Genomic DNA, 24,591 nt, shown 5'->3' on the forward strand with positions numbered 1-24,591 from the left:
ACACTCCCTCCATATATCACTCTCTCATGGTCTCTGCCTCTCTTTCTCACTCACACACACACACACACACACTCCATATCTCACTCTCTCATGGTCTCTGCCTCTCTTTCTCACTCACACACACACACACACACCCTCCATATCTCACTCTCTCATGGTCTCTGCCTCTCTTTCTCACTCACACACACACACACACACCCTCCATATCTCACTCTCTCATGGTCTCTGCCTCTCTTTCTCACTCACACACACACTCACACACACACTCCCTCCATATCTCACTCTCTCATGGTCTCTGCCTCTCTTTCTCACTCACTCACACACACACTCCCTCCATATCTCACTCTCTCATGGTCTCTGCCTCTCTTTCTCACTCACACACAGATTCCCTCCATATCTCACTCTCTCATGGTCTCTGCCTCTCTTTCTCACTCATACACACACCTTACCTACACATACTGTTGAAATCTCTTGCTGCAGGTACATCCCCCCCCCCCCTCTACACAGTTGTTCTCTCTCTCAAAAACACTCGATCACACACACATCCCCTCCTCCACCCCCTCTCCCCCAACTTACACACCACTACCCACCTCCCACACAAAGAAAGTCTTACCCTCTCATACTCTTGAAATCTCTCTCTCTCTCCCCCCAACACAGACAATCTCTCCCTCTCCCCCAACTTACACACCACTACCCACCTCCCACACAAAGAAAGTCTTACCCTCTCATACTCTTGAAATCTCTCTTTCTCTCCCCCCAACACAATCTCTCCCTCTCTCTCCAACACACAACCTCTCTCTCTCCCCAACACACAGACAATCTCTCTCTCCCCAACACACAGACAATCTCTCTCTCTCTCCCCAACACACAGACAATCTCTCTCTCTCTCCCCAACACACAGACAATCTCTCCCTCTCTCTCTCTCCAACACACAATCTCTCTCTCTCCCCAACACACAGACAATCTCTCTCTCCAACACACAGACAATCTCTCTCTCTCCCCAACACACAATCTCTCCCTCTCTCTCTCCCCAACACACAATCTCTCTCTCTCCCCAACACACAGACAATCTCTCTCTCTCCCCAACACACAGACAATCTCTCTCTCTCTCCCCAACACACAGACAATCTCTTTCTCTCTCCCAACACACAGACAATCTCTCCCTCTCTCCCCAACACACAGACAATCTCTCCCTCTCTCTCTTCCCAACACACAATCTCTCTCTGTCCCCAACACACAGACAATCTCTCTCTCTCTCCCCAACACACAGACAATCTCTTTCTCTCTCCCAACACACAGACAATCTCTCCCTCTCTCCCCAACACACAGACAATCTCTCCCTCTCTCTCTTCCCAACACACAATCTCCCTCTCTCCCCAACACACAGACAATCTCTCTCTCTCTCTCCCCAACACACAATCTCTCTCTCTCCCCAACACACAGACAATCTCTCCCTCTCTCTCCCCAACACACAATCTTTCTCTCTCTCTCCAACACACAATCTCTCTCTCTCCCCAACACACAGACAATCTCTCTCTCTCTCTCCCCAACACACAGACAATCTCTCCCTCTCTCTCTCTCCCCAACACACAGACATTCTCTCCCTCTCTCTCTCCCCAACACACAGACATTCTCTCCCTCTCTCTCTCCCGAACACACAATCTCTCTCTCTCCCCAACACACAGACATTCTCTCCCTCTCTCTCTCCCGAACACACAATCTCTCTCTCTCCCCAACACAGACATTCTCTCCCTCTCTTTCTCCCCAACACACAATCTATCTCTCTCCCCAACACACAATCTCTCTCTCTCCCCAACACACAATCTCTCTCTCCCCAACACACAGACATTTTCTCCCTCTCTCCCCAACACACAGACATTCTCTCCCTCTCTCTCCCCAACACACAATCTCTCTCTCTCCCCAACACACAATCTCTGTCTCTCCCCAACACACAATCTCTCTCTCCCCAACACACAGACATTCTCTCCCTCTCCCCAACACACAATCTCTCTCCCCAACGCACAATCTCTCTCTCTCCCCAACACACAATCTCTCTCTCTCCCCAACACACAGACATTTTCTCCCTCTCTCCCCAACACACAGACATTCTCTCCCTCTCTCTCCCCAACACACAATCTCTCTCTCTCCCCAACACACAATCTCTGTCTCTCCCCAACACACAATCTCTCTCTCTCCCCAACACACAATCTCTCTCTCTCTCTCTCCCCAACACACAATCTCTCTCTCTCTCCAACACACAATCTCTCTCTCTCTCCCCAACACAGACATTCTCTCTCTCTCCCCAACACACAGACATTCTCTCCCTCTCTCATACACTCCACCCACCCCCCACACACAAAGAAAGTGGCGATAACCTACTTCTGCCGGCTGACCAACCTGCAATAGCACGGTTGATGGCTGACTGCATGGTGTCAGTAGGCCGGTTGATGGTGTCGTCCAGGATGCTGCGAGAGTAGTGGGGGTGTAGGTGGCGCTGCTCCAAGCCGTACCAATCAGCGTCGCCACTGCCGCGAGTCCGACTGGAGCCTGCGTTGTTCTGACCTGACGCTGCCGGCTGGTCCTCTGACGCTGGCTGCTGCACCAGTATTCTACACACACAGTTTAAATACAACAGTTACTTTACACTCGCTTCTAAGGCCAAACAAAAATATATGTTGGTGTAGGGCGACCCTATTTTTTTCCGCCGACCCTAAATCTTTTTTTTCATTTCTAAAAAAAAAAAACTTAAAAAAAAACAACAACCTCTGGCACATTTTGCGAACCATACAGAGACATTTTTTGTTGTTGTTGTCTAAAGCTCTACCTTCAAAAATAAGAGTTGTAACTTTAAAGCAAAACCATACTTATGCTCAGAAAAGCTGCAACATCATACTATCCAAAGACATGTTTTATACCTGACAGCGAATGCCTTCCTATGCAAAAATATGATACATAACATTGAGCTGTGATAAAATGCTATCTAAATCACACTTAAAACCTTTTCTGTATTACTTCAGCTTCCAGCCCGAATCTCTACCTACAGCTATGCCAGTGACAGACTCTGTGTTGAATAACGCAATATGACGTTCTGCATCATAAGAATTATCTTTCATTTTCATTTTCATTTTCATTTTCATTACTTTATTGTCCCATCGCTGGGAAATTCGGGTCGCTCCCTCCCAGTGGAAAGCTAGCAGCAACGGAGTCGCGCTACCCAGGTGTCTGCGTGTTTAGGTGTATTCAGCCACCTGCACTTATGGCAGAATGACCAAGGTCTTTTGCGTGCCATTGTGATGACACGGGGGTGGGACATGGCTTCCGTCTCTGGGTCTGCACATAAAGTTGACCCGTGTCCGTCCCGGCCCGAATTCGAACCTGGGACCTTTCGATCACAAGTCCAGTGCTCTACCAACTGAGCTACCGGGAATGAAAACAAAAAGTTCCAGATGCAAACCAGTGGATAAGCCTAACCCTCCCCCCCCCAAAAAAAAAAAAAAAAAAAAAAACCCCAAACAAAAAACCACCCAACCTAACAACAATAGACGAACTCCGGAAATAACTGTTTTAGTATGGGTGTTGTGGAAGAGTTGCTGTCCCTTGTTTCCATGGAAACACTGAGGTAAACTACACGTGACATTGTAGGATCAGTGTTTCTATGGAAACAAGAGAAATTTATTCTTTAAAAAACCTTGACAGTTATTTCTGAACATCATCTTTTACCAACCAAACCAAAGGGAAACAGAAACTAAAAAACTACTGATGTACTTACAAAGGCGGCACCGGTCTCCCGGCAGTAGCAGAGGAGGAGATGGGGGTGGAGAGGGAGGGTCGAGGGAGGGGAGGGGGGACGGGGGCTGGATGAGTGGCGCTGGTACTGGAGCTGACCAGACAGGACCGCAGTAAATGACCGCTGCGCTGCTCCCCTGTAACATACAATAACAATACAATACAATACACTATACGATGCAATACAACTCAATATACAATACAATACAAAATACAATACAATATAACTCAATATACAATACAACACAATATATACAAAACAATACAATACAATATATATATATATATACAATACACAATACAATACAATACTTCTCTTCTTCTTTGTTAATAGACTTAAGACTCTCACATTCACTCATATTTTTTGCACGAGTGGATTTTTCAAGTATGACCGCTTTTAGCCTGCCATTCTGGCAGCACACGCCGATTTCGGGGTACATGTAATACATGGCTTGCTGTGTCCCTATTTGAAAAAGCAACGAGTGTAAATCTGGTACGAAACAGCAAGCCATGTAGTATTCTCTTTATCCTACATACTGTATTTTACTGAAAATGTCCTGCAGTCGAGGCAGCTAAATTAAAGACGCTTGTTTTGGAACCTCGATCTCTTCTAAAGCCTCGTGCAATCTATTACGTCAAAGCAAAGAAACGTCACTCTGAAAGTGTGGCGTGACGTGTTAGTTCTAAATATTCATGGAGGGTAATTAGCAAGCGCAATTTTTGTTTCTATTATGACGTTTGTCTCGGTGACTTTGGCATCATAAGCAGTGGAAAAACAGGTCCCTGCCAGACTTGCTTGACATGACCTCATTTACATGATATACACACGTGTGATTTGAACGATTATTATCTCACGGGTGTCTCTCTTATGTATGTAGGATAAAATACAATACACTATTCAATCAGGCATGGGAATTCCAAAATAGAAAAAAATCTGAAAATAGGCCGAGATCCAGGGCCCGGCGGGGTACAGGGGCAGAGACCAGAGGGGCGAAACCCCCAGAAGGAAAATGAACTTTAGCATTTTAGACCAATATTTTGATAGTTCTCGTGTAAGCCAATAATGGATAGAGAGACAATAGTATACATATAATTTAATTTACCTTTTTTTTGCCGCGGACAATTTTTTATTTTCGCTGAAACGTAATTTCTTTTTCGCGGAAATCCGCGATTTCGCGTACAATTCCCATGTCTGTCAATACAATACAATACAACTCAATACAATACAATAATACTTTATCATCTCTAAATGAGAAATTACATTGTGACCGGCCATGGACACACCACAACATTAAAACACACCAATATAACTAACTTACTTACTGCCCGTAATGCCAGTTGGCATGTAGGGCAGCAACGAAGAAGGATAACACCAATATAAGCAACTATACAAACCCACACAGATACACACACACTTCCTCTAACCTGAAGAAACTGTTGCAGGCGTCACAGCACTGGGTGTTAACATCACTGTTGTCACGGTAACATCAGGGGTTGAAGCAGGCGCCATGCGATGGTTCCCCACCACCATAACATCGTCTCTGTTGGCCAGACGTCGGGCCAGCTCGCTGAACGAGATTGTCTCGCTCTCTCCCGATCCGGTCAACACTTCGATGCGATCGCTGTCACTTCCTGTAGCCGCCGGCAGGGTATGAAAAGGACCGAGATTGGCTATGTCTGTCTGTTGTCGTGACGTTGTGGCTGAACCATCTGAGCTGCTCACGCCCTGAGAACTATCACTGACAATGACAGCAACTGGATCAGATCTGGATGTTGCGTGTGAATTGTGAGAACTATCACTGACAGTGACAGCGACTGGATCAGCTCTGGACGTTGCGTGCTGGAACGCCGAAGAAGAAGAAGAAGAAGAGGACGTTGCGTGTGAATTGTGAGAACTATCACTGACAGTGACAGCGACTGAATCAGATCTGGACGTTGCGTGTGAATTGTGAGAACTATCACTGACAGTGACAGCGACTGGATCAGCTCTGGACGTTGCGTGTGAATTGTGAGAACTATCACTGAAAGTGACAGCGACTGGATCAGCTCTGGATGTTGCGTGTGAATTGTGAGAACTATCACTGACAGTGACAGCGACTGAATCAGATCTGGACGTTGCGTGTGAATTGTGAGAACTATCACTGACAGTGACAGCGACTGAATCAGATCTGGACGTTGCGTGTGAATTGTGAGAACTATCACTGACAGTGACAGCTACTGAATCAGATCTGGATGTTGCTGGTGAATTGTGAGAAGTTTCGATCACTGCCGTTGAAAGAGACACAGTCTGCTGAACAGAGCTGGAGGTGCTGATTCCTCCTGTACACAATGCTGTCCTGAGAGCAGAAGTGGTTTGAGGGGAATGAGCACTGTGAGCAATAGCAACACCTTGATCAGCAGAACACACAGATGCAGCACTTGTTTGTGTGCCACTCCCAGTTTCCACAGAAGTGTTCGTATCCGTCTGCGAAACTTCACTGAGTGACGGAGGCGCACCAAGCCTGCTGCTGCCACTCCCAGCCCCTAACACAGCGTGACTAGAGTCAGAGTTGGACGGAGAAGTAACGGCAGTGGTTTGCAATGGTGTGTTGGCCTGGCATGACGACACAGAAGAGCCGGGCTCCCTTGGTTCTCTGCGGCCTCTGAGCGTGGAGAGGATACGCTGTCGTTCGCTGGCCAGTCTCTCCATCTCTTCCAGGTAGCTGTTCTCAATGCGAGAGATCTCATCGTCGTTCTCTGACAACTGTGGTAAAATGAAGTAGAAATCGTTTTCAACATGCGTTTTGGTCAGATGTCATTACACAATGAGATGCGTCTATTTTTCCTACTTTCTATAATAGGTTCAACTTCTTCTTCTTCTTCAGAGTTCCAGAATTTTCTGGTTACGTGTGAGCTCGTTTGCCCATTTGGGTTCCCCACACTATACTCTGAGAGCATAGTCAGCTCACTCCGCTTTCGTTGAGTAGGCATGCTGAGTATTTTCGTGTTTCCATAACCCACCGAACTCTGACATGGATTACAGGATCTTTTCCGTGCGCACTTGGTCTTGTGCTTGCGTGTACACACGAAGGGGGTTAAGTCACTAGCAGGTCTGCACATAAGTTGACCTGGGAGATCGGAAAAATCGCCACTCTTAACCCACCAGGCGGCAGCGACCGGGATTCGAACTCACGACCTCCCGATTAGGAGGCCGACGTCTTACCACCACGCCACTGCGCCCGTCTATAGGTTCAACAATTTGATGTGTATGCATGTTTACCATATAGGATCCTTTACACACAATCACTGAGTGCCACAGGCAAACAAGAGAAATCAACATCAAATTCCATTCCATTCCAATTCAGTTTTGTTTAATTCATGGAAACAACTGTGCACAATACCAAAGTTGTATATATATATATATCTAACAAGAAATTCCTCCGATAGGAAAAACACCCCCTATAAAGGGAAATAACCTTCTCAGTTGGTGGCAGTGAGAATGGTTATTTCCCTTTGACCAACGGGGGTGTGCCTCTATAAGTCGTTGTATAATTTTAATCCACCAATAACTCCCTAACCGTGTGTTTGACTGGTCCCAATTTTTGTAAGGACCGTCTCAGGAATGTATAGAACCTGTTCACGAAGTTTGGTGACGATCGGTCCGTTCATTCTTGAGATCTATTATGCGAACACAAACACACACCCAAACAAACACATCGAGTGAAACATCACTGTTGTCACGGTAACATCAGGGTTTGAAGCAGGCGCCATGCGGGGGTGTAAAAACATCTTTGCATGATTCAGATACAACATACCCTCTCCCATGCTCAGCCGCATTTCACATGTGTTTGTGGTAGTCTGATGCTCAGCTAACACACTTCAGGTAACTCTTAAGGTGAGAAATGAGAAGTGACATGAGATCAAGGAAAGGCCACTCTACCTGACGTTCCAGGTCACTCTCCACACGCTGCAGTCTTCCCTCCCCTGTCTCTGACCCGTGCTGTGCGCCATCTGTACATACACACAGCGCACATCATAACACACACTATAAACATCATAACACACACAGTGAACACACAATGCAAGCCTATGAAACACAACCTGCTTTTATAGTCATACTTTTTCCTTCTCTTTTTCTTTCACTTAGCCTCATCTTGGATTGTTTGTTTGTTTGGTTTTTTTGTTTGCTTAACGCCCAGCCGACCACGAAGGGCCATATCAGGGCGGTGCTGCTTTGACATATAACGTGCGCCACACACAAGACAGAAGTCGCAGCACAGGCTTCATGTCTCACCCAGTCACATTATTCTGACACCGGACCAACCAGTCCTAGCACTAACCCCATAATGCCAGACGCCAGGCGGAGCAGCCACTAGATTGCCAATTTTAAAGTCTTAGGTATGACCCGGCCGGGGTTCGAACCCACGACCTCCCGATCACGGGGCGGACGCCTTACCACTAGGCCAACCGTGCCGGTCTCATCTTGGATTCGTCCTACAATTTTTTAAGAGTTATTTTAAGAATGTTGTCTACCCACAGCCCTTTAGGTTAAGTGGCATCATCCACAGCTATTCACAGGGCTTCATTTCTGCTATTTTAGCTGCAGGCAAATTTTAGCACCCATCCTTTCCCCACAGCAGAGATTACACAGCAGCTAGAAGTCTCAGTGCTATGTACTGAGAAGGCCAATCTCCCAGTATAGCGCGGAAGCAGTTGGGTATAACAGGCAAGCGAGCTTAACAGTGTGCTGACTGTAGCTGCTTGTAGCCAAACTATTTTGTTTTTCATGCTTACTTTGGAGTGCCGTGTCTCTGTTAGTGTTGATGCCTTTCATCTTCATGTAATTTATGCGTAAGTGAATATGAGTGTGCATGAGTTATTAATGCGAAAGAATGTGTATGAGTGCGCCTTGAGGTGAGACATGTGCGCCTTATAAATTCTCGTATTATTATTATTATTATCATTATTCCCTCTGCTAGGCTATTTTTCACTCAAACTAAAACACAAGCTAAAAACAGCTGTGCATCAGCCTTGCAAGCATGTTTTCTCACCTTCCCCGGCAACAGTGTGGTTCCCCACGTACCCCCCCCCCTCCCTCCACCCCTTTAGGTTACAGGGCCTAGCATTGGAAAAAGTGAGTTCAGCTTACAAAGGCGGGGGTCTGGGGGCCGCAGGAGGCCCCCAGTCGGGTCCAGGGGCAAAGCCCCCCGAATTTGAAGATTTTTTTTAGAGATTTTTTACCTAAAATGACTTTCTTTATTTCTTTATTTGGTGTTTTACGTTGTTTTCAACCACGAGGTTATATCGCGACAGGGAAAGGGGGGAGATGGGATAGAGCCACTTGTTAATTGTTTCTTGTTCACAAAACCACTAATCAAAAATTTGCTCCAGGGGCTTGCAACGTAGTACAATGTATTACCTTACTGGGAGAATGCAAGTTTCCAGTACAAAGGACTTAACATTTCTTACATACTGCTTGACTAAAATCTTTACAAACATTGACTATATTCTATACAAGAAACACTTAACAAGGGTAAAAGGAGAAACAGAATCCGTTAGTCGCCTCTTACGACATGCTGGGGAGCATCGGGTAAATTCTTCCCCCTAACCCGGGGGGGGGTACCTAAAATGCCCCTCCCCTCCCCTCCCCTCCCCCTCCTATACAGAAGATTGAGCAACTAAATTATGCCTTCACAGAAATAGCAACCTTTCGGAGCCATAGCCCGTATCGGCACATTACTTCTTCTGACTTGCCTTCCGCCTTCGGAACGAAATCCAGCCATTCCCACTTCCAGGAATACCTGGATTCTTTGTCACTGAATGGCTGACCACATTCAACAATGTCGCTTCGAGACATTATTTCAAGTCTAGAGCCACAAAACACCGGCACAAAGCATGATCGCGCGATGCCAAAAGAAGTGCGTGCTCAAGCAAACTGTCAAACCGATTGAGAATTGAACCGAACGGCGCACAAAACGAAAGCTGGGACTGTTTGGGTTTACCGTTTGGGAATAACAGGTTTTTGCATCAGTTTCGGCGTACACCAAATCGAATTCCGCGTACTGGAGATGTTATTTCGGCATAAAGTACGCCGAACGGCTTACAATGCTAGGCCCTGAGGTTAAGTGGCATCATCAGCCTTGCCAGTATGTTCTCTCACCTTCCCCGGCAGCAGTGTGGTCCCCCACGTACCCCCCTCCCTCCTGCTGCCCCAAGCCCGCCATGTCTGTGCCCCGGTCAGCGTGTTCCGGTTCGTTGAGCTGACCCTGGGTCTGACTCGTGCCGTCCGACGTCAGCTCGCCCCCCAGGCTGGGAATCCGCAGACAGTTCTGCTCCGGCAACCGTTGCCGGGGGTAGAACCCCAAAGGAGAACCAGCAGTCGGCAGGGGAAGGATACGATCGACCCCCGTGGGGTTCAGAGATCGTGACGACGACGGGTTTCTGCAGACGGGGCAGCGACTGCTGGCGCTCACGCGACCCCGAGGGCCGGTGGCGTAGCGGTCGGAGCCCGGGGCGTGTCTGTCAAAGTCACATGACCAGCTAAGAGCGTTATAAGCCAGACGACGCACGCGATTGATGTCGGTGATGATGGAGGCACGAAGATTGGGCTGCTCCATAGGGGCGGCCGTTAGCTGTGTGTGGAGGTAGCGACATGACACGCTGCCTGGGGTGTACTCTCCGCCCTCCAGAAAGTCAGTGCTGACCAAACTTCTGCTGGCCAATGAGGAGGAAGACGATGACCCCTGTTCCCATGGCAACAGCCTGGAGCGCCAGGAAATGGACGCTCCAGAAGCCGATTCCTGGCTACTGCTGCTTGAACCCGACTGGACTTGGATACTGCTGGAACCAGCCTGCCCCTGAGTGCTGTCGCGGTTCCTCAACCACAGCAGGGACGGGGACGTCGGCGTGGTGGTAGCGAGGGTCTGTGTTGTCTCTAGGGGCAGGGAAGAAGGGGTGAAAGCCGCACAGTACGACCGTTTGGCCGCCGATGCGGATGACACAGTGTTGTTAGCAGAACTTGCGCCTGATGAGTTGGCCTCCACTGAAGAAGAAGACAGTGACGTGGATAAGTTAGGAGGGTCTGAGGAGGTGGACAAGGCTGACCTCCCCGTGGTGCCCTGAGAGGAGGGGCCGGTGGAGGCCGATGAAGACACAGCGGTGGTTAGCCAGGCAAAGTTCTCTGTGCCACTCGCCGGTCTGTCTGTGCGTGAAGACAGCTGGTCCACAGAGTCAGACACAGAGGTCACACCGCTACTTGTTACGCTGACTGACACAGAACCATCACGCCCCTGTCTCAAGGAAGACGTGGAACTCTGCACGGACTGTAGGGAAGACGAGGCACTACCGCTACGACTGCTGGGCACAGAGAAGGCAGAGTTGGAGATACTGCTCAGCCGGGACAGCGCGCTGTACAACGTCCCGCGCTGCGTGGTCGACTCACCGGTACCAACACTGCGGCTAGCTTCCGTCCTGGAAAGTGTGCTGTACAACGTGCGCTCCATGGGCGACGCACCGGTACCAACACTGCTGCTAGCTTCTGTCCTGGCCGCGATCTCTCCCCATGCCCCGCTGCCCTCCCCCTGTCCCAATGTCCGGCCAGCGCTGGCCGATGGGGGGACGCTGCTGGCACCGGTACTGATGTGTGTGGATGGCGGGGGGTTGGCACGGCTCTCTGGCCCACCGTCACCAAACAGCAGACTGAGTCTCTGTTGAAAGGTGGGCGGGTTGGTGCTACGTACAGACCTCTCTCTCACTAGGGCGTCACCAGGGTTGGGAACACTGGTCTGAGCGTCTCTGTCGCTGTCGGCCGAGTAATCAACGTCCATCCTTTCCGAGTTGTTGTTTGCCTCCTGAGAGGTCTGAATTCTGCCGCCCTCTGAAGCTGACGAGGATGATGCCGAGGCTTGCGATGACCCCTGACCTGCGGCCACTGTAGTGCTAGTAGCCGTAAGCGAGCAGGGGGTGAGGGACGCTCTGCGACGTGCCTCAAGGCCGATCAGTCGATTCAGTAAGGTGATTCTAGGATTGCCCGTCCTTCCCGAGCCAACTGCCTGGCTGTCTGTGTCTTCCGTCTCAACATCCTGTTCACACACACACACACAAAGAAAGTATCATTATTGTTGGTAGGTTTCACATATAAACGTCTCGCAGTTCTGTAATAGAAGGAAAATGGTATTCACACATACAACCTGATGACTTTTTTTTTATTACAGCAAAACTACCAAACAACAGATCCAAAAACAAAGAGACTGCCAACGTTCCAAAATTCAGAATCAAAAAACAAGAAAGGTAGGTTGTTGGAACGTTTGTTATTGACAAAACAATACATTCACAGATATTTCGACCCAACGGTCTTTTAAGTGAACAGACAAGTGAATATTTGTTTGTCTGTTCACTTAAAAGACCGAAATATCTGTGAATGTATTGTTTTGTCAATAACAAACGTTCCAACAACCTACCTTTCTTGTTTTTTGATACCTTACAACACAGTGATGGCGCTAATATTTTTTCAAACTGGTACACAAACTTTTATGATGAAAACTGTCCAGAAAAAAAAGGTAGGCTGGTCATTGGAACCAGTAAGAGTCCAACTCAGAGTACTGGTTTTGTTGTTTTACCAGCAAAAAAAACGGTAGTTCTAAAAATCAACCAGTAGGTTATACCGGCAGCCAATTATTTTCCGGTATTTTCTCATTTCAACCGGTAAAATACCGGTAATTACCGGTTAACGCCAATACTGCAACAGATTCTTGTTTGTACTGGTCTTTTTTGTAAATTTTCAAAAATCCGTTTCAATCCACCCCCCATTTAAGACCTTGGTGTTGTTAAGCTCTGTCAAGTTATCTCCCTTTTAGGACTCGTTAACTTTTAAGACCTGATTTTCACAGATGTTTTGCAGTGTTGAAGACATACAACATCAATAAAAACAACAACAAGACGTCTCTTTTGGGCCCTCTCTTTAGAAGTGGAGCAAAAAAAGTTTGAAAAGATGTCATAACGAGAATAATTGCGTCACATAAAAATTCTTTCACTCCTTCGGCATGTCTCCCGAGGAAGTGACAAAGAATTTCAAGAACAAAGTTTGTCTTGGTGACTTCAACATATCAGCAGTAGAAAATTAATCCTTAGGTCACCAGCAGGCTGTGCATCGCTATGGTATATATATATCTATATCATTAATGACAATGACAATTCTTTATTTAACTTGGGTAATAGATTAAGCAGTTATCTGCTTTTTTAACATCCAGCCCTCGCCCGAAAGAGGGACTAACTAAAATTGTCTACATTTTAACAGATAACTGAAGTAAGAACAAAGTAGCAATATAGTGTGGAAGCACAGTGTCACCCATACACACACCAGTGTTCACAACACAACTCTCCTCACCTGCTGGTCAGTACCAAGGTTTCTGTGCTGGTCAGCGTCGTGGGTTGAGTCCTGAGTGTCGTGGTCAGACTCTGACCGGTTGGAGTCTGGCAGGGGGCGGGGAGGGGGGCTGTTGGCGCCGGGCTGCGGCACATGGGATCCCCAGCTGAACATGGAGTAGCGCGCTGCAGGCCTGTGGGGACAGATAACAGTGTTAAAATCAGGAGGATGAAATGGTCTTGGCAGCCCCCTTAACTCATTGTCTCCCAGGTACGGATATATCCGTACCCACTCATATTGCTCTATCTGACCAGGTACGGATATATCCGCTCAGACTGTTAGCTTCAGTCGCTTCCTGTAACGTCCATCTAACGCCTGCATTCCAGCGTGTTGATACACAGTTACTACAATTCTGAATTACCTGCTGCAGCACAGCTGGTCTCGGCTAAAAAAAACCTTGGTCAACATCCGTGGGGTAGAAAGTGTTAACCTCTTCGCTACCAGTAAGTAGTTGCATACAAAGTGTTACCTGTATTTACATGGCTTGACAATTTACAGTGTGCCCTTGATGTAGAAATGAATACGCCACACACGCACACATTGTTTTTTTTCTTTTTCTTCCAGAGTTATTGATAACTAAACTGTTTGTTTTCCATTGAAGCAAGTTACCCTGAATGTCAACTGATGTCCTATAGGTCCAATTCATTCTTCTTACTCGGCGTGACGTTATCAAATGGATCGGCTAGCTTTAGCCCTAAGGGGCACAACTCCGCTCATACTCTCTTCGCGCCGCCATATTGGATGCCGTCTTTGTTAGTTTTCTTCATTGCACTCTTGTTCTTTTTGCGTATTTCACTGTGTATGCAGACAGGGAAAGGCGCGAGCGCCGTAACCAACAGCGAAAACGGCCACACGACCACTCAGCGAACCGAAACAGAATCCCTAAGCTGCCTAAACGACAATAGTCAATCTATTGTCCCGAACCTACAACCCGGTCTGCCCTCGGGCGGACCACCCTCATCTTCCAAAAAGGGATGAATTGTCTCGTTGCTAAACCAAACAAACAACTATTACACCCTCCCTCCAATGAACCTGTACGTACGCATAGTACACATACGGGGAATATAACCCGTTAATATACGACCACAGTACATTTAGTACAATACATCCTAGTACACACCATGGAGGAAAAATCCCACCATAAATCATACATAAATGATTATCTTTATTGTTTTTCTTCTTGTGAATAAACACAAGAAAGAAAAGGGCTGAACAAACAAATACACGAATCACCGAGCCTTATATAAGCCTCAGTCACTGTGAGGACATTTGGGTAATAAACCACCAGTACGTGCAAGTACATCCTAAAAAGGGAAATGAATAATAGTCATCTATAAATGATTATTCTCAATTGAGAATCAAAATAATGAGGATATGGGTTTGAATAGTTGTCCCCTGACGAGGCTACCTTTCAGTTTCCCCAGAACACCTCTCTAAAACCACAAAGAAGCTATCCTAGCAATTTGAAACTGTAAATATTGCCGAAAAGTACTACAATTGGGAGAGGTACTTAGGGATCTCTGGGCTGCCTACTGCATTTGCCGGGTTTGGCAGACCCTTGATTTTTACCCCCTATGCCACACAACGTGTCATTTTCACTTTTGTCGAGTCGCCACCCAACGCTCAAGCACTGTCAGAGATCGTGCAAGCCATCCAACATGGCGGCGGGTGACCAATTCCAGAGAGTTACGACCCGTGATTCTCATACCGCGCGCGCCGAGTAGAAATGCTGTTGATAACTTGAGTTTCTGCAATGGGCCTATAGGCAGCGAGAGGTATAAAAAACACACCATAAAATAACAATGCTGAGAAACCTCAGCAACTTATTTTCTTCTTCTTGTCTGGTTAGATGTTTACAGTCCACCCAACTAAACACTTTCCATTGTATCTGCATTCTGACTCAGGGGTGAACCTTAACGCCTGACACGAGTTCTACCCATCTCGAGTGGCCAGACATGGACTGAGGTATGCCTTTGTGACTGTTGCAAATCCAGTTATTTACTCAAAGTGATGAAGAAAATAGAAAGTTCTCCTTCACCTGTTGGCGGATTCATCCACATCGACAGCTCCCCCTCTACGAGCGGCACGACGTCGGCTGAGCTGTATCCAGCTGTAGTTGTCCCGCGAGTGACTGGTCACGTACCGAGCGTAGTCGTACGCCTGTCTCAGCCGGTCTTCATGCACAGGCGATCTCGGTCTCTCTGCACAAAACACAGATCATTCATTGGAAATTTGAGCAGCAGAGAAAGTTGAGAGAATATACTGTATGTTGACACAATGTTCTGGTGTGGAGGTCTTAGCACAAGTCAAAACTATCACCATTTGCCCGCTTGCATTGCACATACTCTTCCAGTCACATCTCTTCCAACTGTTCCCAAAACTATCACCATTTTCCCGCTTGCATTGCACATACTCTTCCAGTCACATCTCTTCCAACTGTTCCCAAAACTATCACCATTTGCCCGCTTGCATTGCACATACTCTCCCAGTCACATCTCTTTCAACTGTTCCCAAAACTATCACCATTTGCCCGCTTGCATTGCACATACTCTTCCAGTCACATCTCTTCCAACTGTTCCCAAAACTATCACCATTTGCCCGCTTGCATTGCACATACTCTCCCAGTCACATCTCTTCCAATTGTTCCCAAAACTATCCCCATTTTCCCGCTTGCATTGCACTTACTCTTCCAGTCACATCTCTTCCAACTGTTCCCAAAACTATCCCCATTTTCCCGCTTGCACTGCACATACTCTTCCAGTCACATCTCTTCCAACTGTTCCCAAAACTATCACCATTTTCCCGCTTGCATTGCACATTCTCTCCCAGTCACATCTCTTCCAACTGTTCCCAAAACTATCTCACTCTCTCTCGCTCACGCGTGTATGCACCCCTACACACACGCACCCACAAAGCAGCAGCAACATCATCACCACAACAAAGCCCTCTGTTGTAAAACTATACACACATTTAACTTCAAAAAACACATTCGGAGCAACTCGCTCTCAAATTCATTACAACCCAGACAATACAATATTATGAAAAACATTTTCAGCAGCAGAGCAGAAGTAGTTTACAGTTCTCCTCCTCCTTACCTGAGGCAGTACTGTCCCTCAATCTCTGCTGCTGGTCATCCCTGATCTGACTGACCAGTCGCTCGTAGCGCTGTCGGTTGGACTGTCTCTGTTGCCAGTTGGGATGGGATACCCCGCCGCTCTGTCTATCATTTCTGAAAGGCCAATGTTGGAGGGATTGGCATTAATGTGGCAATACTTTGGATAATAGTCATAATAAGCAGAGAGAGAGAGAGAGAGAGAGAGAGAGAGAGAGAGAGTGAGAGAGAGAGAAAGGGAGAGAGACAGAGAGACAGAGAGAGAGAGAGAGAGAGAGAGAGAGAGAGAGAGAGAGAGAGAGAGAGAGAAAGAGAGAGAGAGAGAGAAAGGGAGAGAGAGAGAGAGAAAGGGAGAGAGAAAGAGAGAAAGAGAAAGGGAGAGAGAGAGAGAAAAAGGGAGAGAGAGAGAGAGAGAGTGAGAGAGAAAAAGAGAGAGAAAGAGAGAAAGGGAGAGAGAGAGAGAAAGAGAAAGAAAGGGAGAGAGAGAGAAAGAGAGAGACAGAGAGACAGAGAGAAAGAGAGAGAGAGAGAGAGAGAGAGATGGAGAAAAGCTTCAGACAAAAGAAAAAAAGTAAAGAGAGCCATTAGTATTCAAGACACACGGAACGGAAGCTTGAACAGAAAAATGTAACAGAAGCTTGCAGCAGCCAAAAGTAACAGAAGCTTGCAGCAGCCAAAAGTAACAGAAGCTTGCAGCAGGCAAAAGGCATCCGTGAGCAAAAGACACAAACACATGACAAGCAATTGATTCACTGACCTGTTAACGATGTCGTACATTGGCGGCCTAGTGACGGTGGTGTTGTTACAGATACCTGTGTACAGGTAGTGACCCAGTCGGTCAAACTTGACCCACCTGTAACACCATATCGCAACACACAGGTAAGACATTAAATGTTTGGTTGTTGTCACAGATACCTGTGTACAGCACAGTCACACATAAATATTAATTTTCTTAGTCTTACAACACTTCACCTGACACTTTCATACTCAAACGTGGTGGTGCTACAGTTGAACAGTTCTTGCTGAGCCCCCCCCCCCCCCCCCCACCACACATGTATCAGAGGTGGTGCAACAGGTGAACAAACCTTGCCGTGTCCCCCCCCCCCCCCTCACGGTATACACACTAAGCACACTGACATGCAATTTTTTTGTTCCCAGAGCTATCCATGCTTTCAACCAATCACATGTTAGAGGCCTCTATCATGTTTCTCTGTCATAATTATTACTGTACTCTGTTGCTGGGTTATCTGTAATGTATGTATTTTTAGTAACTGTATTACCGTAGTTCAAATGTGCGGTGTTCTAGTCGACATGTGGTGCTTTGTATACCTTGTGTGTGCGTGGATGTGGAGGTGGACTCTTGGACGTCTTTTTGTTATTGGAATTATGGTTTTTGTTAAATTGTATTGCTGTTGCTGTTGTTGTTGTGTGAGTGAGTTGTGTGTTGGCAGACTTGACTTGACGGATGACTGTTTGCGTTAGTGAGACTGTGATCATACTCATAATAATCATACTCACTTATTTTCTTATGATGTTTTTATTTTTTATTATGCATTCTTATTCTTTTGATTGGAAATGAGTATTGTCACAATATAATTTCCATATGGATTAATAAATTTGAGTTGAGTTGAGTTGAGTTGAGTTGAGTTGAGTTGAGTTGCACGCTTGCACACATACATGCACGCACACAGACACACAACAACAAACAAGTGCACTCATACATATCTGACAGCACCTCACCTGACACGTTCATACTCAAAGGTGGTGGTGCAACAGGTGAACGGTTCTTGCTGCGTCCAGTTCCAGAAGTAGAGCATATTCTTGGTGGAGAAGACCAGCACCCGGTCGATGGGGTGAAAGGTCAGCGACGCTATCAAGGAATTACTGTCCGAGTGGAACACCTCACTGCCTCCTCCCTGAACACAACACGTAATGATCACAGGTTGAAACTTACTGCTCCAGTGGAACCCCATATCAATAAACAAACATACATAATAATAATAATAATACGAATATTTATAACGCGCACATATCTCACCAACAGACGACTCAAGGCGCACATACACTCATTCACACACACGGAGGCTTAAAGTCACTAACACACACACACCATCAACCATTAAATATGTACAGTTATTCAGGGTGGGATGGGGGTGGGCAGTGTAGAATGCATGGATTATTTGGAAAAAAGGAATGTCTTAAGTGCAGATTTGAATGATTCGAGGGACTGTTGTTGACGGAGGGGGAGAGGTAGTGTGTTCCATTGGCTAGGTGCTTGGAAAGAAAATGAGCGTTGACCTGACATACATACATTCATGAAAAGTATTGAGAGCAAAACACCACTGTGTGTACTGTGAACAAGACACACACAACATATACAATCCGGTTGACAAGCACACAACACACACAAGCTAATAAAATGCACACAGTGATGGCGCCAGTATTTTTTCAAACCAGTACACAAACTTTTATGAAGCAAACAGTCTAAGAAAAAGCGGTAGGCTGGTCATTGGAACCAGTAAGAGTCCAACTCAGAGTACTGGTTTTGTTGTTTTACCAGCGAAAAAAACCGGTAGTTCTAAAAATCAACCGGTAACCATTTTGTTTCCGGTATTTTCTCATTTCAACCGGTAAAATACCAGTAATTACCGCCTAACGCCAATACAGGCACACACACACACACACACACACACACACACACAGCTGCTGTTATGCCAGAGATTGATGGTAAAGGTATTCAAATAACCATATTTGATTGTAGGGGAGGGAGATGCTAGAGATGTCAACTTGTATTGGGCCAGCTTTGTGAGGGCGGTGCCCATCTCCTCTCCCACACAGCCTTTGCCTTCCCTCGCTCTAAATAGGGTCAGGTACGTGTACCCATTTCCAGCTGGGTAGACTGGAGCAAGGTCAGAAAAATGTCACATGGAATCAACACCGGTTGTTGTTGTTGTTGTTGTTGTTGTTGTTGTTGTTGTTGTTGTTGTGTATGGATGTATGAGTGAGTGTTTCTACATCAGGGCAAATTAATACCAATGGCTATAACTATATATGGTGGAATAAATTCTTGTTCTTGTGACCCCCTCCAATGTAAGATTTCCCTGTTCCTAAGACCTTGACTTTTCAGATGTTGTCTATAACATCTGTAAATGTACCTCCACTTTAAGACCAGATGTTTGCATGTCTTAAAAGGGTGGTTCCACTGTATTTTGGAATAACAAGTGGTGACTGGTACGTACCCTGAGATCCCAGATGCGGACCTGCCCCCCCAGACAGCCGGACGCCAGGATGTCGTCGTGCGAGGGGTGGAAGGCCAGACACCACGGGGTACGCGGGTGACCCGTCAGGATGTGGGTACACTTGCCCGTGGAGATTTCTGTCACCCGCACGGTGTGGTCACCATGGGCCGACGCAATCTTGGTCCTGAAAATTAGAAAAAAATAAAAATCTGAGGAAATGTGTTGAAGCATACTGCGGTGTAAAAATGTGGTAATGAAAGTGTTTTTTGTGTGTAAATTCACAGACGTTATAAGGCAAAAACCCTGAAAAAGTCAATCTTAACTGGGCGTGGGGGGTCGTCCTCTTCCCCTGACGCTGTTTCTGTGTTTATTTTGCTCCCTTTGCTTTTTGTACAAAGCAATTAGTACAGAACCAGTGATTCCTTGTAGTCATACTGCAATTGTTTGACACACACAATCTCAATATTCCTGCAATCTTCAGGTAGCCAAAGGGCTTGTTACTCTGCGTATTATTAAAAGTTCAGACCGCCCAGAACCAGACTTATGATTATAAGAAATAAAGCCAAGAAAATAACAAAGATTGTCATCATTTTCACGAGTTTTCATTCACAAACACCTGGGAAATAAATCTCATGTTTCCCATGCAATAAATCGAGGTGGTGGATGGGTTTGAGCTTTCAGGTGAAACGTGGATTGTCAAAGTGAAAGCCAATCAGGCTGATTGTTTGATGTGTGGAACCATCGCGGCTTTGGATTTGTGTTTCCGAGGACAACGATTGTAAGCATTCACTCTCAAAGACCCAATCAATGTTGATAATTACCGCGGCGACTCATGGTCAATTTGCAACTTATCTCTGTAATCGCAAAATCCACAACGAAAAGTCACAAACACTTAAAAAGAAAAGAAATATGCTCAACACTTACTGAACTCACACGTATGATCGCAGCTCTGTACATTTTCAGACTGGAAGAAAAGCGTCAACAAGCTACGTTTGACGTCACATACAAGGTTGACATGTTATATCGAGCTACTGTGACGATGCTTTGTGGCCCGGAGTTGGATTTTAAAAATTCATCTCCCTGTGGGTTAATGTGCATTTTGTTGCCAAAAACGATGACAAAAACGATGTTTGGTGGCTTGTCGTCAGACCAGCATTTTGTTGTTGGTCCTCGGGGAGCATATCGCCTTTTGTCTAATATTTATCAACCGCGGCCTTCGGCCTTGGTCGATAAAAGATGAAACAAAAGACGACATGGTCCCCTTGGACCAACGAAAAAGCTGGTCTGTCAACAAGCCACCAAACATCTTACAATGTTTCTGATTCCCCAACTGACCCTATATTTCCTCCCAATCGTATGACTTGTTTGTACTGCTAGATTCTGATTGTACACTTCATTTTTGTTTCAATAACAAAATTATTCACAGCCAAACTTTACAAGGAAAGTTACTCTTCTTTGACACCCAGGGGACACAGCTTGCACTATTTCCGGCCCATAGAAATACACATATCTGTGTAAATAAAAAATAAAAAACTTTAAATCCAATAATTAAAACAAATTTAAAAAAACAAAAGATGAATAAGTAACTGACTACCGACCATAATTTGTTGGCCTTGGGGGGCCTAAAAGCATTTCATTATTTCTGAAAGCAGAGATAAATGGATGGCACCGGTGAAGGTAACAACTGAACAAGAGAAGAGTTCAGTAGAAAGAAATAGACAACATTTTCCGGAGAAGAAAAAAACAAACACCCAGATAATTCCCCTTCCATCTGTTTTTCACTACCTAATCATGAAGGCTGTTAAAAGTTCCCCCTCCTCCTTTAACATTCTTCACTTCCATTTCTCTTTGGCTTAATAATCTTCACCCCCTTGTTGCTAGTTCTCTCATTTAGTGAAAGGGTTCTGATCAGCGGCCTGTTTGCCAAGAAGGTTACTTTACAATGCTCTTCCCCCAACCACAACCCTATCAGTGTCACTGTGGTGACCCTGGGTCAAAGTTCACAACCCCTGAACCCTTTTAACACTGTCACATTCATTCACTTGCTGCCTCTGGTATCATTCATCTTCATCTCTCTCTGTCACCTCTTTCTCTGTTTACCACACACTCCCCTTTGCACCATATTCATGTCTTTCTTAGGCCAAAAAGAAAAATATGTCTGTTTCCGGTAACATCGCCAAAAAAAATAGGGTCGGTCGGTCTTTTTTTTAATTTTATTTATTTATTTTTTTTATTATTTTTTTTAAAACCTTTTTCTTACGTTTTGTTAACGTCTTTTTACGTGTTTTTTTAATTATTTTTAAACGCTTCCTTAGTTTACTTACATTGTTACAATTATTATTACAAGGTCGCTGACCGTCAAGCCCCACTCCAAAACAAACTTATCGGATGTTGCTTTCCCCTGGCCCTAAATTCGCTTGAGCAGAGTACACTTTGGGGTTAAGCGGGCCGCAAATGTCAAAAAAGGTAGCAGCTACGGTGAGATTGGCAGAAAATGTTGCTGTGACTTTCTTGTCAGGTGTGTGGACACATTTTCCTAGAATAACTGCAAGAGGAAATCTTGCCACAGACCCTTGAGAGGGATTCCCGGTGTCATTGGCCGCCATGTTTTTTTTGCATGACGACGGAAACGGGAGGTAAGTCTCTTCGATTGTGAAGTCTCATCGACCGATTACCTCCCTTTTTATTTTGTGTGTGCCAAAAGCGAAAAAACCCTTTAAGGTCGGCGCTTAAAAATAGGGTCGGTCGGGTTACCGGAAACAAGACATGTTTTTCTTTTTGGCCTTATCCTTATTCTTATCCTTCTCTGTCTGTCTCAGCTCTATCTGTCACACACTCTTTAATATTGTCTTAATCTTTGCTTGTTTATTATTTTATTATTGATTTTATGTGAGTGTGTGTGTATGTGTGTTTATGCATGTGTATGGGCTTTTTTTTTTTTTGGGGGGGGGGGGGGGGGGGGGGGGGCAATGAAGCAAGCTGTCTGCTGCACATGTCAAAGTGCTGACAGCAATTTAGAGGATTACCAAAGCCACACCATTAACACTAGACACTGGATAGCTCTACAGAAATGCTGCTAGGCTAGTGGTACAGTGATACCCCATTTTAAGACTGCAAACAAGTCTGAGAGAATCTGAGGTCTGAAAGGAGAGGGAGCCTTGAAGTGGGGTACAATGTACACAGGTCAACAGAAAATCTTAAAAAGAAGGTTAAAAGAGTGAAAGCTTTAAATTGGGGGTTCCATCTGTGATTGCTTGGAAGGGGTGGGGTGGGGAGAGAGAAGATAGTTAAGATTCCCCAGAGGCGAAAGTATCATGATGTCCATAAAGGGTAGGGCCCCTTGAAGGCTGCAGGTGTTTGACATTGACACTAGTGTAATTAACTTAAGTTAAATGTCATGATGAAACTTAGGTCACTGTAACCTCTAAACTTGCTAAGAAAGTAGAGCAAACAATTCTGAACCATGCCTTCCGGTGAATCCAAACACTAGCACAGTAGCAGTAGCAAAAAAAAAAAATAAGCCTGTGTTTATAAAGGAAAAGAACCAAAATACACTAAAATACCAACAGGCAAAATAACCTGTGCAGTGACTGCTTGACCCACCCTACTCCTTTCACACCACTGACCAGTCCAGTTCAGCATGACAGGCAGGGGAGAAGCAGCAGAGCAAGGGGGGTGGGGGTCGAGCCTAGGGCTGGGAAGGGGGAAAGGCAGTGGTCAGAGCAAAGAGGGTAGAACTAGAAGCTTCTACCCTCTTTGGTCAGGGATCTGAGTGACCGGTTAGTGACCCAGCTGACCACAACATAGGGGGCAATTATTGGAACCCTGGTAGTAGGGGTCACCATCACACACAGAGTAGAAACCTTGGGATTGAGAGGGTCAGTATTCTGACAGCCCCTCAATTAAACTGCACTGCTTTCAGTGTATTGCTTTTGTTAGAACCAAAGATGAGAATGGAAAATATCCACACACAAAAATAACAAGATTTTTTTTATTTTTTAAGTCAAGCTTATCCATACATTTTCTTATCCTTCCAAGAAGAGAAGGCAGACAGAGGTTGACACACGGCCAGGGTGCTTTTAACTGCTTAACAATGAATGAAACTAAAAGTCTTGTCAAACTTTTCATTCCAAACTGAGTACCAGGATGGGGTGTTGCAGGTAGCTGTTTCCTCCTTGGGGATGAAGCTACCAGGGGAAGGGATTGTGTTGGAGGTGCGGGTAGAGGGGTAGCCCTCCCGGTGCTCCCCCTTGGACCTCCCTAATCTAGGACCCTGGGTCTTCGCGAGGTGACCATTGTGGCGTAATCCCTCCGGACTAGCATAACGTTTCCCTATCCCAAGACCGACCGTGCGTGGTCTATGACCACATCCTCTACGAGGTGACCCTATCAACTAGGCAGCGCAAGCCCCTAGGCGAAACACGGCGGATCTAGAGGAGAGAACCTCGATAAAAAATTTGAGCTGCCATGAAGACGGAGCATGTTGGCTGAGGACAGCGGGCAGACCTCCTGTGCCGACACCCATCTACAGGAGAAAACCAGGCATGCACGCATCAAACCCAACAACCGGGAACGTAGAAGAAGAAGAAGAGTACCAGGATGGGTTAAAACGGAAGAACTTCACAATCAGGAAGTCTCATTCTTATCTCTGAAAACTCGACAGAATGCACATAAGTGAAGCGCCCACAGGACCAATAGGCAATAATTATATTCATTCACTAGTATAACTAATGTAAATAGTTCTATTGACCTAATGCAGTCAGTTGCAACATTTTTTGGTGAAATCACAGTAAGAGTTTTCTGCCTAGGTGTTGGCTGCCCCCCCCCCCCCCCCCCCCCCCCATATATTGTACACATGTAGTCTGCAGACAACACTTTCTTTAGATTGTGCTACACAATTTGGGGTCAGTATGGACTCTCACAAAGTCATAACTGAATACACAGTTTACTTTTGTTTGTTTGCTTAACGCCCAGCCGATAACGAAGGGCCATATCAGGGCGGTGCTGCTTTGACATATAATGTGCGCCACACACAAGACAGAAGTCGCAGC

General features: G+C 45.9%; 1 protein-coding gene across 1 annotated transcript in view; it reads right to left on the reverse strand.

The window, feature by feature from the left end:
- LOC138961092 (pneumococcal serine-rich repeat protein-like) overlaps positions 1–24,591 on the reverse strand; it is a 40,315-nt gene that overhangs the window by 10,875 nt on the left and 4,849 nt on the right. Inside the window, exons 4-14 of the mRNA XM_070332688.1 lie at positions 19,541–19,724; positions 18,042–18,217; positions 17,059–17,154; positions 16,285–16,418; positions 15,228–15,390; positions 13,151–13,322; positions 9,926–11,846; positions 7,706–7,776; positions 5,212–6,529; positions 3,770–3,923; positions 2,398–2,609 (exon numbers count right to left, since the gene is read on the reverse strand). Of these exons, the coding sequence (XP_070188789.1) occupies positions 2,398–2,609; positions 3,770–3,923; positions 5,212–6,529; positions 7,706–7,776; positions 9,926–11,846; positions 13,151–13,322; positions 15,228–15,390; positions 16,285–16,418; positions 17,059–17,154; positions 18,042–18,217; positions 19,541–19,724 (4,601 nt within the window). The remainder of the gene's footprint in view (positions 1–2,397; positions 2,610–3,769; positions 3,924–5,211; positions 6,530–7,705; positions 7,777–9,925; positions 11,847–13,150; positions 13,323–15,227; positions 15,391–16,284; positions 16,419–17,058; positions 17,155–18,041; positions 18,218–19,540; positions 19,725–24,591) is intronic.

This window comes from Littorina saxatilis, linkage group LG3 (assembly GCF_037325665.1).
Source record: "Littorina saxatilis isolate snail1 linkage group LG3, US_GU_Lsax_2.0, whole genome shotgun sequence".
Classification (NCBI taxonomy): domain Eukaryota; kingdom Metazoa; phylum Mollusca; class Gastropoda; order Littorinimorpha; family Littorinidae; genus Littorina; species Littorina saxatilis.